General features: G+C 42.4%; 3 protein-coding genes across 3 annotated transcripts in view; all 3 read left to right on the top strand.

Moving 5' to 3' along the window:
* LOC306934279 (heterogeneous nuclear ribonucleoprotein A0-like) overlaps window positions 1-16,953 on the top strand; it is a gene marked incomplete at both ends in the record, with an annotated part of 306,611 nt that overhangs the window by 156,054 nt on the left and 133,604 nt on the right. The window lies entirely within an intron of this gene.
* carnmt1 (carnosine N-methyltransferase 1) lies at window positions 1,364-9,825 on the top strand. Its single transcript, XM_079517284.1, has 8 exons — window positions 1,364-1,568; window positions 4,100-4,295; window positions 5,235-5,401; window positions 6,020-6,160; window positions 6,936-7,114; window positions 8,480-8,593; window positions 8,691-8,794; window positions 9,033-9,825. The coding sequence occupies exons 1-8, from the start codon at window positions 1,426-1,428 to the stop codon at window positions 9,225-9,227; spliced, it is 1,239 nt and encodes a 412-aa protein (XP_079373410.1). The 5' UTR covers window positions 1,364-1,425; the 3' UTR covers window positions 9,228-9,825.
* LOC306934636 (uncharacterized protein) lies at window positions 10,972-15,803 on the top strand. The gene is made up of 2 exons (XM_079517288.1): window positions 10,972-11,578; window positions 13,771-15,803. The coding sequence occupies exons 1-2, from the start codon at window positions 11,108-11,110 to the stop codon at window positions 13,939-13,941; spliced, it is 642 nt and encodes a 213-aa protein (XP_079373414.1). The 5' UTR covers window positions 10,972-11,107; the 3' UTR covers window positions 13,942-15,803.

Below are 16,953 nucleotides of genomic sequence, written 5' to 3'. Positions count from 1 at the left end.
TAGCAGTCTCTTGAACCAACTCTGAACTCTGTCTGAAGTTTTTTAGATGGATGAGCATCTGAATTAACTTCATGATTAGCCCAATAGCTGATGCACATGAACAGATTTATTTGTAATGGCAATTATGGTATACATATCTCAAATGTCAGCGTATAGCCGCCTGCAGCAGCTGGAGAGATCCTAAATGCCGCCAGCGTTAAAAATCCCGTGTTGTACAAATTGGTACATTTTTACACTCTTTTACACTTTTTTTTTTTTTATTCAAATTTGCTGCAGATGGTTTTGGGTGATGGTTGAAGTCCAACACCCTTGGGCGTTTGGATTTGGCGTCTAGGGCCGTTTGCACCAAGAAAGATTAAGCCTTAATCTGGTTTATCAAGTGGTGCAACACAACTCGAATTAAAATGAATCCTTGATCAACAAATCCTTGATTAACCCTAAGCTTTATTTAATCGTTCTTGGTGCAAACGGCCCCTATGACTGACAACTGTTGCCAGTCAATTATATCAAATTGAACTTTGTTTTATTGAAAACGTTGCACAGTATAGTCTAGTAGCCAAAAAGTGAACCCGGACATGTTGAGTACACCAACGTTTTATGTTAGAAATGTTGAGTATGGGTCCCCAGCATGTAGAAACTGCCGGATGCTAACTTGCATATGTTGCATCATGCTTTATCTAGCATGTGATGTGTCAAACTAGGGGGTTTTCATGATGCTGAATCCATTCCAAGCATTAGTTTTGCAAAAAACAAACACTCATTGGGCTTAAAACAGCCATGCCAAATGTTTTTGCAAAACATGTTTGAAATGGATTTGTTTGACACATCACATGCTACATAAAGCATGATGAAATTTTGACTTTTTTGCCTTGTTAATGAATGGTATGGTCACATATTATGCCAATTATGAAAATTGCTCACATATGCAAGTTAGCATCCGGCAGTTTCTACATGCTGGGGACCCATACTCAACATTTCTAACATAAAACGTTGGTGTACTCAACATGTCCGTTCACAATGGGGCTCTATGGGCTGGCTACTAGACTAGTATAGCGTTACGGATCTGTGTGTAGATAATTTAACCAGTTACAGCCTACATGTTTTATTGTAGGCCTATATTATGTCATATGTTTTGTATAATGCATTTTTTAACTTAATCTGTTAACTGTGAGAGGACCTCAATGAAAATAAATAGTCCTTTTAGAGATGGCTACAAATTTGTTTGTGTTACTTAACTAGTATTATTAGTCCGTCGGCTCTAATTGTACAGCATTTTTTTTATTTTTAGACATGGATGCAGTGTTGGCGTTTCTATTGGTCGCGTCTGTTTGTAGTTTCTTTGTTTTGTTTTGTTTTTCTTTAGACATGGCTGCGTGTAGTGTTGGTGTTTCTATTGGTTGGGTCTGTTTGTAGTTTCTTTTAGACATGGCTGCAGTGTTGGTGGAGGCAGTCACAGAGCAAAATGATCGTTGTTTCCACAAAGAAAGCATCAAAGGCAGCCCTGATGAAGAGGCCCGACTGGAGAGACAGCACTTCTGGAAGGTCATCGATGCCTTTAGATACTACAGGTACGAAAACACCACTAACGGATGACAACAACACACTGGATGCTAACAGTTTAGCTAACAGAAGTAGCATAATAGCACGGAAAAACAGCCGATCTGCAAGCTCATAACGCGTCGCTTCGTGAGCTTGTAGGTCTGCTGTTTTGGCAATACATTTGTACAGGGGTTAATTCAGGACGTTATTGTTATTCACGTTTAGTGCTTATCTCTGCCGACAAACTGTACTTAAATGGCACATATTTTAGACAAAATACCTCAGCATCCATATTGGGATGATTTTGTGGTTTTTCGAATGGTGCTTGCCAGGCCTTGCCTTGAACACAATTATTACACGAGATGTCTTTTGATTGATTGATTAGTTTATTAGACTGTGACATAAATGTAAAAACAGTAACAGAACAGAGTACAGTCAAACACTTATTCCAAAAGGGATAGCACACACAAATAATAAATACAAATAGAAAACGTCCTTGGGGTCTTCTACTCCATCCATCCATCTTCAACCGCATCCGTAGTCGGGTCAGAGTGCTCCAGACTTCCCTCTCCAGAGCAACATTAGTGACTTCCTCCTGGGGGATTTCGAGACGTTCCCAGGCCAGTGAGTCGATGTGTTTCCTCCAACTGCGCCTTGGTCTGCCCCGTGGTCTCTTCCCAGTGGGCCGTGCGTCGAGAACCTCCCTAGGGAGGCGCCCGAGAGGCATCCTAACCAGATGCCCGAACCACCTCAGCTGGCTCCTTTCCAGGCGAAGGAGCAGCGGTTCTACTCCGAGTCTCTCTCGTGTGACTGAACTTCTCACCCTATCTCTAAGGGAGATGCCAGCCACCCGTCGAAGAAAACTCATTTCGGCCGCTTGTATTCGCAACCTTATTCTTTTGGTCATGACCCACACTTCATGACCATAGGTGAGAGTAGGAACGAAGATTGCTCTGTAGACAGAGAGCTTTGCTCTCTGGGTCTACTTGTTTGTTTGTTTCTATTTAGGCCCTATGCAATCAATTCATTAGCCCCTCTCGGAACCCTACGTTAAAGTTTTCTGACATTTGGATGACTTTAGCGTAGGGTCCCTTACCATCGATGTCGTGCTACATGCTAATTCTCAAACGCACACTGACTTACCGTTGCTTTTGCTGCGCTGTGTGTATGATAGTGACGTGTTCCAAAAGAAGCATATAGGAGCTATAGGAGACAACGGAGACAACCGAACCCCCCGCAAAATTAAGTATTTTTAATCTTTGTTAGACCGTTTTGGCAGCTCTGAAATTCTCTCTTCCTTCCTTCCTTGACTTCCTTATTGACATCCCATTGTCCCGCCTCCAGCACCGTGGCTGGCTACCTGCGACAGAGGTAGGAACGTAGGGACTGACGCGCAGATAGCCAGTTCCGGCACTGGAGGCGGGACAATGGGATGTCAATAAGGAAGTCAAGGAAGGAAGGAAGAGAGAATTTCAGAGCTGCCAAACGGTCTAACAAAGATTAAAAATACTTAACGGCTTCTGCGCCGTTCGCGGGGGGTTCGGTTGTCTCCGTTGTCTCCTATAGCTCCTATATGCTTCTTTTGGAATATGTCAGCATCACACACACAGCGCAGCACACGTGTTTGAGAGGGTAAGTCTGAGTGCGTTCTAAAAATAGCATGTAGCTTTGGTGTCACCGGACCCTATGGTTTGGGGTCCAAAGGAGCTCAACCCGGGGGGTCCGGAGACGGGCTATCAATTCATAGACATGGCATGAAGAATAACCACCAAATTCAATATTATCCATAACAAAAAAATAATGTCAGGAAACACTATGTACAGAGTGGGAAAGAAAGAGGGGGGGGGGGGGTCAGGGGGAAGGTTCATTGTATGAATATTTGAATAATGCTCAGTACAGTAGGCCTAAATATCCATGAGCTGTAATTATTTGACATATAATAATAAGTGGGGGTAAAAGCTAATCATTTAACTGAAGAACAGTCAGTTAAGTTCACAGAATGACATCACTGTAGTCACTATGAAGCCTTTAGGAGAAGACAACACTCATGTCATATTATGATATTACACATACGATATCTAGTCTGATATTATCACAACATCGACATATTGATGTATGCCCACTTGCCCAGCCCAAATGGTAGTCTGGTTTCTTTTGCACGTATGCCCAGCCCAAATGTCCCATTTCTTTTGCACATCTCATAACTGATAACTATGATAACTGATAACCTAATAACCTATGAATTGAATATGAAGGACCTCAATGGAAACGAGCCATAGGCTTTCTTGGGTTTTAAATCAAATTAATCAATCTTAACAGGCCTTGTGTTGAACTGTACTTTCCTATGCTGTACTGTTAATAAAGTATTCAATCAATGAATCAATCAATAACTCGTCAGTGTTATAATCTAGATTCTAGAACAGTGGTTCTTCTGCGCTGCATACGGAACTCGCCTATCGGCTCGCTTCGCTTGTTCCTGCAGCAACGCAGGCGTGCCACAATAGCACTGGCTTCTTTTGTAATAACAGCTTGTTGTATCGTGTGTTTTTGCGTGTGTCAGGGACCATGTCCAGGAGCAGGTGAAGCGCGCAGAGCGTCATTACCGCAGTCTGCAGCCTCGCCACCAGATGCTGCTGCCGGCCGTGCTACCCAACCTGGCCCTCATCAGCCAGTGTGTGGAGCACAACCAGGAGGTGCTGCAGGCCATCGTCCTCAACTGCATCCACATGTTCGAGAACATGGAGTACGGCGAGGAGGTCAGACGCCTAAACGTTTTACTTTTTTATGGAGCACCGAAGTCTCGACGTAATTGACGCATCCATTAATTATTCCCATAGACTTGTTTAATATGGCGTAAAATAAGAACTAAAATAAAAATAAACAAATGAGCCAATGTTATTCTCCATAGACGTAGAGAAATGACTTCCGTGAACCAGGGGATGAACAACTGACGTCATGATTTGGGTACTCCGTGCTTCTCAAACTTTGTCATGTCAAGGACCCCCAAACTGATGTATTTAGCCGTGGACCCCCATCTATTATGATTGTGCAAACATGGACATTGAATGCCATTGACAATGAATGGCCAGTTTTGAGTGTTTGTGTAAACAAACATTGAAGACAAAAGTGAGAACAAAAATTGTGATTGGCCAGAATGAGATGATGTATGATAACGTATCATAAGAGCGCCCCTCACTTTCACACAGGTGTGATATTTATTTAAAGATATTTTGGATCTTTTCTGCCTTTTTTTTCGATGGTAAGTGGGGACTGACAGGAAACGGGTAGTGAGAGACAGGGGGTGACACGCAGCAAAGGTCGTCTATGCCTATATTTGGTATGCGCCTTAACCACTAGGCCATCGGTGCCTCACTGCGGACCCCATCTGAAAATGTTTGTGCCAGGAACCCCCGGAAAAGAAGATTTGTTCTTTTTTTTTTTTTCTTTTTTTTAATTATTAAAAAATGTCCAAACACTTTCAAGATTGTTCTACAAGCTCACAGCGCTGTGAGCGGGTACAACTGCTAATAGCTAACATAGAAAACATGGGTAAAGTGGTTAAAATGATTGTCATTTCTGTATTAACACATTTAGCTGGGGACCTCCTGGATATGGTATTTCATCATTTGAGCACTGACTGACCGCTTGAAAACAATTTTAGGAAGTTGATTGATGACATTTTGTCTCCTCTCCAGGACGATCTGGGGAAGGTGCGTCCGTCCTTGACGTTTGACATGGACAAGCTGAAGTCCACCATCAAGCAGTTTGTGAGGGACTGGAGCGAGACTGGCCAGGCCGAGAGGGACACCTGCTACAAGCCTCTCATCCAGGAGATCCAGAGACTCTTCCCTGCGGATCAATAGTGAGTTGCATGCATGTTCTGCATTGAAAGCCTTAAAGGTAGCTCTCCACTGAACCGATGTCGACGGCGGTAAGTGTTGGAAACCGGCTGTTGCCAAACATCTGCCGTGGGTACACTGTCGTGTCGGGTCGCAAGTTGTTGTAGGGAAACATTGAAAGCCGTCCAAGCAAACTCGTTCGACCGTCGGATTGCAGCACGCTTGTTTTTGGAATATCAAGCCATCGCCAATTTTTAGCACCATAGTCTCTCGGTGCTCTCATGCATGTCGGCTCTCTGCATTCAGCAACCTTTTATCACACCTTCCAAACGACTTGTCTGGCGACTTAATTCGACTGTCAGTCTGTAGTAATCTGTAGTAGTCCGTTTGGTGGAGAGCTACCTTAACACACACATACACTAGGGCTGGGTGATATATCAATATTCTATCGATACTACTATGACACTCTGGGATTTTTTATATCGCAATGTCCATGATATGGCATAAGATAAGTGTTGTCTTCTCTTGGTTTCAATCACTTACGCGTAATTTTATACTTTAACGAATTGTGAAAATATCACAGTCCTGCTAGCGCATGTCGACCAGATGTTTTCAATGTGACATGTATTTTATTGTGTCAGTGATTTGTCCAAGGTCAGCGTGCTGGTTCCGGGGGCGGGGCTCGGCCGACTGGCCTGGGAGATCGCACGGCTGGGCTACATCTGCCAGGGCAACGAGTGGAGCTTCTTCATGCTGTTCTCTTCCAACTTTGTACTAAACAGGTAATTCTGGACCCGTATAAGCCACCAGTTTTATTATCCTGGTAGGGTGGGACCCGAGTGGAGCACCACTGCACTAATGCATACATCGTTGCTGTCGGGCAGAATCCTCTTATCTCCATATTCTAACTGTTTGTGTTTTTTCCGTAAATTAATGCCCGACTTGATCATACTACAGTGTCACATGAAAGCATCAAAAGTAGCAGATATGCAAGCTAGAGCTTGTTGATCTGCTACATTTTCTATTTTTTCTTTATTTGAACCCTGAAAAGTAACAGTTTTGGGAGGTTTCCAACCCACAGAGACGATGCAGTATATACTCATACAAACTCAAGTTATCGTTGTCTCCTTTGCCATCATATGCACCAGGTTGTGACTTGCATAGGCGATATGTTCATATTTATTGATGAAAGATTGTACAACTCTCATCAGTCCAACTATAACATATAGTAATAGTATATATAAACACAGAAAAAAGGGATAAGAGAGAAGCTACTTGTGACATAAAAACCAAGCCGTAGCTAAAATGTAATGTAAATGCATGTAAAATGTCACAAGGCAAAAGGTGAACAACTTAAAGGATAAGATGTAATTCTACCACAATGCATCCTCACTATCCGTTCTGTTCTCTTGCAAAAAAAACCCATTTTGTTTAATGTTTAATACATTTCATATAAGTGCTGGACTCAAGTTGATCAGTGTTTGATTGGTGATTCCTAATGTTGCAGTGTCTGTAGCCCAGCTTGTCCGTCTACTTATAACATACGGCTCCCTTCAGGTGTGACAAGGTGAATTCTCTGACCCTGCACCCATGGATCCACCAGTTCAGCAACAATAAGAAGTCTTCAGACCAGACACGATCCATCCGCTTCCCAGACGTGAACCCTCAGGGTCTGCCGCCTGACGCTGACTTCTCCATGGTGGCCGGGGACTTCACAGAGGTGTACACAGAGCCAGGTCAGTAAGAAGACCAGGAAAGCATCTGTCATTTTAGATTTGAGCTAAAAAGCATTATTTTATACTTTTGGCTATTCATAAATGGCAGATATACAAGATCATATAGCGCGTCACTTCGTGCCATGCTACGAGCTTGTAGATCTGCTATTTATTTAATCGTGAAAATGTGTGCAAATCTTTAATTAGATTATAAAGCGAAAATGTTTGCTTCTGGGGGTCCCTGGAACAAAATATTTTGAGATGGGGGTCGGCGGCCAAATACATGTAATTTTGGTGGTGCTTCGCATGAAAAGGTTTGAGAACCACTGATATAGAAACGTGCGTTTTTCAGGAAACTGTTACAGTATTTAGAAGATATTTGTAGAAACGTCCTCAGGTCTTAATGGGACTTCCAGGAGGTGTACACAGAGCAAGGTCTGTGTTAATAATCCTCATGAGGACTGATAATGATGCATCTTTTTAAAATATTGCTGGAAGGTTAATATTAACGGGACCATACAACGCATATTTGAAAACAATATATGGAACAACTGTGTGCTTGAATCTTTATGCTGCAAGCTTGTACATTTTTGAATGTTTTTATTATTATTATTATTATTTATTTTATTTTTTTGATCTTGAAAGTGCACAAAACATTTTCCAATACATCATTTTGGGGGTCCTTGCCATGAAGTAGTTTGACAACTGCTGTTTTAGAAGGCATTTGTAGAATCGGTCTCATGTCTTAACACAAGCCTCATGTCTGTGCCGGAATTCCTTCAAAATAGGTCGAGCTCTGGGGTGCTGGAAAGACATGGCCGCTTTTACTCTGAAACCCACAATCCGGAAAAAAGTTTGCTTTACATTGCTAGCTTACATTGCTATCGTTTTAATTTATACGATATATGATCCAAAAAGCGTTCATATTTTGAGGGAGAGACGGATGAGGAGCAGAAATGAAGCGCTAGTATATCCGTCAGATCAAAACCACGGAGAGCGCCCTGGATTAGGAGAGACGAGGCATTCTTTCTGCCGCGCTAACAGCTAAATCAACGGTAAGCTAACATAAGCCCAGAGTGTAGCATACGGTAGCCGAGAGGCGAACTGAAAAATATCATTGAGGATGCGCTAGGATGTCTACACACGTCCATAATTGGACAATACACGTCCTATGAAGTCGTCGGTTGGGATCCCTAGGACGTGTGGACACGTCCTACGGACGGAATGTGTTAAAGTCCTTCTAAGCTTTGTAACTGTGTTCCTAATATACCAAATGTTATTCCTGAACAATTGGAATTGATACTATCCCTATGCTGCTATAATGAGCTTCTCTCTCTCTTTTTTCCCCCTCCTTTTCATATATTTTACTCTTTCTCTCTTTCTCAGAGTCCTGGGACTGCGTAGCCACCTGTTTCTTCATTGACACGGCTCACAACGTCTTGGACTACGTGGAGACTATCTGGAAGATTCTCAAACCCGGAGGGGTCTGGATCAACCTGGGTGAGTCATGGACAGTGGTCCCCACTCTCTGACCAACATAATGTTCTGTCATAAACACTGTTGAAATGTAACAAACAAACTGATGTTGTTTCACCAGGTCCACTGCTGTACCACTTCGAGAACATAGCCAACGAGTTCTCAGTTGAACTGAGCTATGAAGACATCAGGTCGGCCATCATTAAATATGGCTTCCAGCTGGAGGTAAATAGAACTCATCTTCAGTGCTCCTAAATCTATGGCGCTCTCCATGGTTTTGATCAAAACGGCAATGTTCTGTCTTCATTTGGAATATAAACACTTCTAGAGAGAGATGAGATGTGATGGTGCGAGGTAGTAACTGCAGATTATGCCTCCCGGTTTTGGGGGGGTAATGGAAGGCAGGGCTTTTCAGATAAAACTAATATCCTTTTGTATGAACGTCATATGTTTCGTTTGTCAGGTGGAGAGAGAGTCGGTGCTGACCACGTACACCGAGAACGACCGCTCCATGTTGAGATACGTCTACGACTGTGTCTTCTTCGTGGCACGGAAACCCTCAAAGCGCTACGCCAACGGTCAGCCAGACATGCCATTGCGGATCTCGCCGCCGCCTGCCAAGTCGCCGCGGCGAGAGGGGACCAACGACCTGACGTGACACACATTTAAATGACGTGAAGCGAGGAGTGATGATCGATTTTAACCGATTCACTGAAGAGAAAGAAACAAAAAGACAATGAACTCAATGTTTTTTTCCTTTCTGTCATTTTTATCTAACGTGTCTCTCTTTGACAACATTGTCCGATAATATTCCTGGTGAAACCTGCCGAGTGCAAGTGTAGCCATTGATTGAATCGAGGGCTCAAATCTGGTCGGTTGCATTTGCTTACCATTTGGTTTTAATGGCGTGTGTGCCCTGGTGAATGTACGTGATCTATAGGCTTGCAGACTCCTTGGATCTCATATGCATTACCTTTCACTGCGTGAGGAGAACACTAGCGTGCGCACAGTACATACTACTGTGGGGGTAGGAGTACTACTGCATCAGTTACGTGTATTTTTTTTTATGGCGCATTGGAAATCTAACCACAGTTCACCTAGACTGTTGTGGATCTGAACAAGACTGAAAGTACTTAAATGGTGTCTAAAGAGTTAGAAATATGAATAATAGGCGGAAGTTGTTTTAAACTTATTGTATGTTCAGACACCTGCTCACTTCACAATAAAATCAAATGTAATTTCTTTTTAACTTTTCATCCATAGACTGTCTTCGTAAGCAGCTGCTTAAAGAAATTAGGTTCACGTACCTATAGACGGATACATATGTAACGCCCGGGATTCGAACTCGGGTCTCCCGCGTGAAAGTCCAATATCTTAACCAGTAGACCAAAGGCACTGGGGGAGATACTTTTGAGGCCATCAGGCTGAGGCTCTAAGCCACACTGCGACACTCACCCCCCCCTTTTGATCTCCTCCCACATCCGGGTCACAGCACCAATGTAATGCCCGGGATTCTAACTCGGGTCTCCCGCATGAAAGTCCAATATCTTAACCACTGACTAGACCAAAGGGATATCCCTATTGACTGGGGGAGATATTACAATTTTGAGGCCATCGGGCAGAGGCTCTGGGCCACACTGCTACACACACAGGAGGTCTGAACACATGCAGAACCGGCTCCCACACACTATATTTGCTATTACAACAATTAATGTGCCTTTCTTAATTTCTCACAAGGTTAATTGTGAGTGTGGTGGTCTCAAAAAGAGTGTAGACAGTGGGAAATGGGAATCTCTTTGTTATTAGCAGCTAGTGAGTTAAGAAACTTGCAACAAACATTGCATTGTTTTCATTAAGACACATCTCATGCACACTATTCCTGTAATTCTCAACTTTTCTATTCAAGCCAGGACATCCAATTTGATATGCATTAGAATTAGATGGCCAATGGCCATGGATCCCCATTTGATAAGATGTTCATCTCTGGGAGGTGGGAGCCCACCTATCTTGTATTGCTAATGCTAATGATTTAGTCCCTTATTAGCCTCGGAAACCAAGACGTTTTATTTCCTGGAAGAAAGAGTCCCTTATTTGACTATTGTATGTATAGTGATCACAGTGAAGCTCAGATAATCAAAATAGCCATTCTTGTACATTCTCTAGTTACATTATGTATACGTGAAATAATGTTATCAAATAGCTTGGCTGAGGTGGTATGGAAAGTCTGCTCAGCGCTCAGATCCGGTCTAGAGTCCGCCTACTGTATCCGGTCATTTTTAAACTATGAAACGTACGCAATACAAACTGTTTCCGTATCCCCTCTAAACCGGGTGTTCTTCAGTACATCGATAACGGACCACTTTCACGAGGGGGCGGAGACGTACAGCGGTACTCTGCTCTGATTGGCCAGTCGGACATTTCTCTTATCTGTGTGTGCGGTGTTTAACAAGTGAGGCTGCGTGCAACTGCGAACATAAACAAACTGTTAATTTAATAATCTATCTAGGCGTCCGGAGGCTCACGACATACGTTGCATTGATGACAAAAAGACGCGCCGAGGAGGACGCAGTGTTCTGGGACGCAGCAGGTACTACCAGTACCAACAACTTCAAGAAGAAGAGCTGTTGCGGGTCTTCTGCTTCTTTCTGCGGGGTCGACGCGCAGTTGGACGGCATGGCCCACATGCTCGATCCGCCATCGCTGCTGCTCGCGGTGCTGGGCAGCCGCTGCAGGAAGAGACTTAACGATAATGATATTAATGATGATGATGGTGATAATACTCCAGAACAGCACGAAGGACCCGCTCGACAACGCAGGAAGACTCCTTCACATGCAGACAACTGTTCGGTGTTGCAGCAGCAGCAGCAGACTTGTGCAAGTTTCCCGGGTGGTGTCCTCCACTCCTCCACCACCACCACCACGTCTGATCATCATAATAAACGTATCCGGCCAGATGATGATGATGGAGAAGTTTCACCACGGACTACTAAATCAAGGAATGATGGCGTGGTAAGTTAATGAAATGTTATATTGGATTTGTTTTTCGTCAGATGCCATTATTTAAACGTTTGGGTTTCCGGGGCTACTTGTCCACTAGATGTCACTGGTTACCCGTCAGATAAATTGCGATGATACTGGTTCTAATTTACAGCAACGTTATTCCTACTGTTGAAAGCGAAACCTCAAAGGCTTGGGTAAGAGACATTTATTTTGGTTAATACATTTTTTTTGTTAAAAGATTAAAGCACTTTATTCTGATAGTAAATCATTGCTATGGACTCAGTGTTCATTAACAGGGGTCGCTACTCGCTCCACTCCAGCTCTTTTATAAAAACAGATCATTTTCAAGTGGGTGACAACATGCCAGCCAATACTTTTTAGTGTTGCAGTTCCAATTTTGTCTGCTCATTTCTTTGTGTCATCACTTCCAATTTCACTTGTTGAATCTGTATTCTGTGTCCTGTCTGAGTTCTCTATCCTGATGATTGGATACAATTAGCCTACAGATAAAAGTGAACATGACATCCTGCACAAATTATTGACTCATTTCAACATTGTGATTACAAGTGGCAGCAGACCCAACAAGAGTTTTTGCCTGACAGTCTGGCAGTACAGTTGATGGCCACTGCTGAAGTGCCCTTGAGCAAGGCATTGAACCCCTACCATTAAATGTTCTGTGAGCAGGGTCTGGCTGTAAACAAGCATCTCGAGCTTAGTCCATTCACCCTGGGTAAACAAAGAACTTTGCTTTGCCCAGACCCCCACCCCATGAATACAAAGGCAGGAATTTACATTGATTGGCCTACCGACACTGCTTGTCTTTTCTCAGTGGGTAAAAAGCTGGGGAAGAAACTCTTAACGGGCAAATCAAATTCTGTATTGTGTTGTAGGCCATTCTGTATTTTCAGGGCATCAGAATGTGATCATTCATAATGTTCACATCATTAGTTATCGATTCGTTCTTGGTAACTCAACAAATCTTTCAAATATCATTTTTCCCCCATGATTTCATCATTTTATTTTGGGTAAGTGGGTTCAGTTTCAAAAAGCAAAACTTTTCTTGATTTAATTCTTACAGATCGCTTTGGTAGAAACAAGTCAATTAAGTAGGCTACTGCTGTAGAAATATTGTGCTATAAGACTATGTACAGAATGAAAACCCTATCTAATTCAATGTAGGATATTAAGTCGGCATTATTTTGGTCTGCTGCCACTTACCATGATTATTATTACACCAATACAAAAAATAAAACAATATAATAAAAAAGCACACAATCCAGACCCAAGCGATCAGATGCAATTCAACAGCGCTATAGAAGCAGGTGGGGGCGGGTCTTTGAGCAACGGTGCTGTACATTCAAATTAGGCAGCCCTATGCAGTATATGGAATGCTGAATGCATGTGCTAACAATACCTCTCATTTTCAAAGCAAAAGACGTGTCAGATGGATCGCGTCAGATAATCCACACATTAGCCTACAACAACTTCCGTGAACCAAATTCACTGTAGCCTTTTCATAAATTAAAATTATATTTGTACTTAGGCTGTCATGAAACTTTATAATGGTTAGAGAAATTCAAAGTTTCAACACCAAAGTACTACTTGTAGTAGTAGTAGTAGTTGTGAATTAGCAAACTGGACATTGAATGTTTCCTTTATCCTCGTGTTGCACTTCTGTTTTCCCAAAAGTTTTTATTTTCGTTTTTCATAAGCACACGTCTGTTGTGCTTCAACTACACACAGCCATCTGCATTCATGTCTGCATTGACTTCTGTGTGCGCTGACTGCACCTGCCCGCTCCTTCCCAGCCCCTCCCAACCCTCAGAGGGGAAAATTCCGGGAGGAGAAATGGGCAAGCGTCATAAATAGACCCTAGCTCCAAAATTCCGTTTATAAAGAGCTGGAGAGCATGGAGACTCTAGAGACTGTTACTGAACAAACACTCCTCAGCAATGTGTGCTGTATCAGAATATAGAGCCATTTAACACTTATTTTAACCAAAGAAAATCACTTGCCCTACCTTTTTCAATTCATCATATATAGTTGGAAAGGTATAGGATGGCAGTTTGGTTCTAAAATGTACTGTGTATGGTGTATGCTACATGATATTACAAGGTGCTTTGAAAAGGGGCATCCTCCAAAATGTGTTACTCAACGCTGACTTCAAAATCATCTCTCTCGTTTATTTTTCTTTCTTTTAGGGTGATGCTGACTGTACCCGTGACCTTTGCACTTTCAACTCCTTCCAGTACTGGAGGGTGCCCTTGCCTGAAATTGACCAATCCCTGTTTGACGATATGAACAGCCAATCGGAACCAAGAGTGAAGCCGAAGGACAAAAACTGCTCTCCTCCTGACGCCATGGAAACCTGAAGCAGACAAAAGGATGTACCAACAGGTTGCTTCGGATGCTCCCAATAGAGATGCATTAATTAACCCATTAAGACCTTAGGCCGATTCTACAAATGTTTTCTAAATCAGTCGTTCTCAAAAGTTTTTGTGCCAAGGACCCCCAAATCTATATTTGACCTCAGATCTGTAAATGGTTTTTGTGCCAAGGAGACCCCCAGAAGAGAATATTCGAGTTAAAACACTTAAGAATTCTAAGAAATGTTCTAAACTAACAGTTTAGTGACAATGTGAACTTGTACGTCTGCTATTTTTGAGAACCACTGTTCTTAAGAGTTTTCTGAAAAACCCTATGTTGCTATAGCTAAAATCTGAAATGACTGGTTTTAATGGGTTAAAAAGTAATATGCTGGTGTTGGAACGTTGATCTGGAACTGAAGGAAAGGTGACTGAAAACTAATCCAGACAGCAATGCTAACATGAGTTCATCATAACGTTTGGGTCTAAATTCGCATTTAAAGTTCATCTTAGGGCCGATTCATACTCCTATTTTACCGCTGTTTCGGCGCTGTAGTGCCGAAATGATTTCGGCTCGTCAGAAATTTTCAGTAGCACCGAAGAGCCGACTTTAGGGCGGTACCCGCCCCCCGAACCTCAAATGACGTCACATTGTAGGCTCTACAGCGTCGAACCGTCTTTTATTCGGCTCTAAAATAGGAGTATGAATCGGCCCTTAATCGGCTTGCATCATCCACAGACTATATTATTATAAGGGGAATCACACCAAATGCATGGTCATTACAACCACTACATACAAAACATATTAGACACACTAGAGATATTAGTAACTTTTTTTCATAGCCTATATGAAAACAATCAGAACTGTGCTATATTCAATGGTCACTTCAACACTGTTGAAAAAAAGTAAAATAGCTGATAACTATACTGACATGGTTGAAAGTGGTTAAGCAATTGGGACACCTTGGCTTTTTTATATTGATGTTGCCAATAATGACCAATGAACATAAAACATTCCAGTTGTCCTCGTATGAAACATTCCAGTTGTCTTCCTGCTAGAAGTGCTATCGTCTATGTCGGGTAGAAAACTCATCACCGTATTTGAACTATTTGTGTTTTTTTCTTTGTTTATTTTTGTAAATTAAAGCCATACTTGATCATACCACAGCCTTGCAAAAAAAGCATCAAAAGTAGCAGATCTGCAAACTTGAAACGTGGTTTACAGTAAGGGATCAGTTAACAGTTTTGGACATAATATGAAGTTTCCAGATACATGCAGATAAACGATATGTTTTGTTTCTGCATTGAACCACTAGTGCAATGCAAATAGTCAGAAAAGCTCAGAGTAGTATGTAATCGATTCGATTTTGAGCACAGTATTCTTGAACTACGACTTTCGCTGGCTTCCTGAGATGATGTAAACTCCTGTAGTGATCAATTTCTTTTAAATTTCTTAACCGTGAAACTAAATCAATCCCTGCTCGTCTGCTGTAGGTTGCTTATTTGTTTTGCTGATGTGATGTTTAGTTTTACTAGACTGTTTGTGTTTACTGCAACATTCATGCTTGTTGCAGATGTTGGATGACACTTTATGAACACTCATTTACTGGTCTCACTAGACGAGAGGTTACCCAGTAGTTCAACACTCGGTTCAATAACGCCAGTACTAGTTAACACAGTAGTTAACACCAGTAGAAGTCGGGACGTTTGTCCAGTACTGGTCAGGTGGTGAGACCAGTACAACTGCTGTTAGTGTTATATGCCAATATAAAACTATACTTTATATTAGCCAGTTGTTGAAAAGCAGTGCAGGTTGCTTGTTCGATGTACATATTTTGTTTTTTCTTTTAATAAAGAGTTCTTTTTAAAATTCATCCCAGTGTTGAGTTTTGGACTAAACTGTTGTGTGCCCAGGCTGATTGTCTCCACCAGGCCGAAGGCATGGGGAGAGAGTATGTTTTGCACTCCGTCCGTGTGTGTGTCCGTCCGTCCGTCCGTTACCAGCTAATCTCCGGCACCGTTAACCCGGTCGATGCCAAACTTTGCACACACTTCCTTGGATGCCAACGATGAACCTCTGTCCCGTTATTTCCAGAACGGCCTGTTATAGCGCCACCATGAGGCAGCTTTTCACATTTTTTACCTGAAACTGCACCGATCTGCGTGAAACGTTGCATGCACACTCCCTAGAGGCCAAGGACAAACCTTTGACCTGCATTTTCCGCATCTGCCTTTTATAGCACCACCAGGAGGCCGACTTTTGTAAAACATTTTTTTTATATTACTCCTCCAGATTCTGTCCAAAAATCTCACAAATCGTTACACAGTATCTCTATGGTCATGTGCTCAAGTTGGATCTGTCCGATATTTCATATTCCATCCTAATTGGCTATAATTGGCTTTCACAGTTTGCAAGATTGCCCCGTTTTGAACAAAAGCCTCAAATCATGAACGCAGCATGCAATTTACGTGAAATCTTTCACACATTTTCTTACTAGGCTGAGGAATATATCCCACTCTTTTCACATTGGCCTGTTATAGCGCCACCAACAGGTTGATTTTTGCAAAACACATTTTTGGAACAAAATGCCTCAAATCATCCAATTGCCATCAAAGGCAAACATGTTTATATTACTCCTAAACATTTTGCCAAACATCTCACACAGTCCTATCCTCCTGGTGGAGACCTGTGCCCAGAAGGGCACTTTTTCTAGTTTGTTCTTTATATGGGATAGTTGTTGAAGAGTGGTTTGACAGCGTATTTAAGCCTGACGTATACTTAGCACAATGATATACTGTAGTACAACAGTGTCCCAGATTCAAAGCATTATGAGCTTGTAGAGCTGTTATTTCTGGTGTGTGATACATGCAAGAAGGTATGCGGCCAGGTTCAGACCTGGCTCAGGGAGTAGGACGGCGGACAGCCCTGCCATGCATAGTCCAATTACTGTGAGTCCAGCTGCAGGGAGCGGCAGGAAGACCCCATGGCCGCTGCTCCACCAACCGGAGATGTTCTGC

This window comes from Electrona antarctica, assembly GCF_951216825.1.
Source record: "Electrona antarctica genome assembly, chromosome: 12".
Classification (NCBI taxonomy): domain Eukaryota; kingdom Metazoa; phylum Chordata; class Actinopteri; order Myctophiformes; family Myctophidae; genus Electrona; species Electrona antarctica.
Note: the sequence above shows the minus strand (reverse complement) of the source record. Positions and strands in the feature narration are given on the sequence as shown.

Coding starts and splice junctions, on each gene's coding strand:
- carnmt1 (XM_079517284.1), top strand. CDS start 1,426: ATGGCTGCAGTGTTGGTGGAGGCAGTCACAGAGCAAAATGATCGTTGT. Junction 5,402..6,019: donor CTCTTCCCTGCGGATCAATA/GTGAGTTGCATG, acceptor TTATTGTGTCAG/TGATTTGTCCAAGGTCAGCG. Junction 7,115..8,479: donor AGAGGTGTACACAGAGCCAG/GTCAGTAAGAAG, acceptor TCTCTTTCTCAG/AGTCCTGGGACTGCGTAGCC.
- LOC306934636 (XM_079517288.1), top strand. CDS start 11,108: ATGACAAAAAGACGCGCCGAGGAGGACGCAGTGTTCTGGGACGCAGCA. Junction 11,579..13,770: donor AATCAAGGAATGATGGCGTG/GTAAGTTAATGA, acceptor TCTTTCTTTTAG/GGTGATGCTGACTGTACCCG.